Source organism: Penaeus monodon, chromosome 20 (assembly GCF_015228065.2).
Source record: "Penaeus monodon isolate SGIC_2016 chromosome 20, NSTDA_Pmon_1, whole genome shotgun sequence".
Taxonomy (NCBI): Eukaryota; Metazoa; Arthropoda; class Malacostraca; order Decapoda; family Penaeidae; genus Penaeus; species Penaeus monodon.
Window position 1 is genome coordinate 12,605,061 of NC_051405.1, and position 1,362 is coordinate 12,606,422.

Consider the following 1,362-nt stretch of genomic DNA (forward strand, 5'->3'; position numbering starts at 1 on the left):
CTGTATTATGTATTAAAATCATGTAATCACACCTACCTATCATTAACATTTAAATGAAACTGATTTTTTTTCAAGTCCATGTTAGCAAATGCTTTGAAATAGCTTCTTGCACAACCATATCTTGCATTTAAAAATTTCATAATATCTAAACAGCAACTCAAGTAAGTATCACATTACCATTGCATGATAATAGTAACTTGTTGGTGAAGAATTCAGAAACCACTAAATCCAATAATTTTTTTTGAGCATTATCATGAAAATGACATAACACAATATTTTCTGGTTTATACTGGTTACAGGTCTCAAAAATACTATCACAATATATTCTTTGGTACACACTAATATGCACACAAGTCAATGACAGCAAAATAATTACTGACCCTTCAGAAGTTATCAATACTTATTAAAAGAAACAAAAAAACAATGGATACAGAAGATGAACCCAAGTGACAAAATAGCATAAATCAAAAACAAAGATCACAGTTATTAACTACGTCCTCAGACTGACATATGCAACCACTACATCTTCAAACAGTCATACCATAATGCCCTGAGGTAAAGATATCGTCAACAACTTAGCCTTGTTATACAGAATAATATCTGTAATAATAGTTTTCTATACAGAAAGCCTGCCTAAGGGCAAAATCTTTCTGTGGAGGACAAGCAGTTAATTTGACTTTTTTTCCAAATGCAGTTCAGTAAACAATATATAAACAGATTCAAAATAGATTAAGTTTTACCTGTGCAAAGTTTATTAATCAGACATGTGACACAACATACTATCCTTTCTTTTTATATAACAGCTTCCTTTCTTGCAGAACTTCTATGTTTAATGAACATTAGATCAATGTTTCTCTGCACATATATAAATAACAGTCAAACTCACATTCATACCACATAAAAGAGAGATGAAGTTCTGAAATACTTTTTCTGAAGCTGAACAACTTTTGATAGCTTTAAAAATACAACCAAAATTAACTTTAGAAAAAATCCCTAAAGTGCAACCACAGTTGTGCATGAAAGTCACGTCATTCAATTTTTACTAATAACACAATGCTGAATATCTTAAAGGTACTATACAAACTCAATGCCCTCAAATTTAAAATCCCCTACTTTTGTTTCCGGCAGTACAACTTTCCCATTAAGGTTGAATGCCATGACATATGAAGCAACCTTCCCTTCTACTTCCTCTGATTTTAAAGCCACAATTAACTTCTCCTTTGTACCAGGTATAAATTTGAAGCTGGAGAATCCATGGGTGTCAATCTTATCACCAACATGACTGACCTGTTGAAAAAGTGTATCATAAATTTTAATAACATTATACTACCATAAACATCTATCAGTGTACTATTTGGCATT

General features: G+C 31.4%; 1 protein-coding gene across 1 annotated transcript in view; it reads right to left on the reverse strand.

Moving 5' to 3' along the window:
- Window positions 1–6: 6 nt before the first annotated feature.
- The window catches only part of LOC119585635 (soluble calcium-activated nucleotidase 1-like), a 13,438-nt gene continuing 12,082 nt past the window's right edge, over window positions 7–1,362 (reverse strand). The window contains 1 exon segment of the mRNA XM_037934305.1: window positions 7–1,287. Coding sequence (XP_037790233.1) covers window positions 1,075–1,287 — 213 coding nt within the window. The 3' untranslated portion in view covers window positions 7–1,074.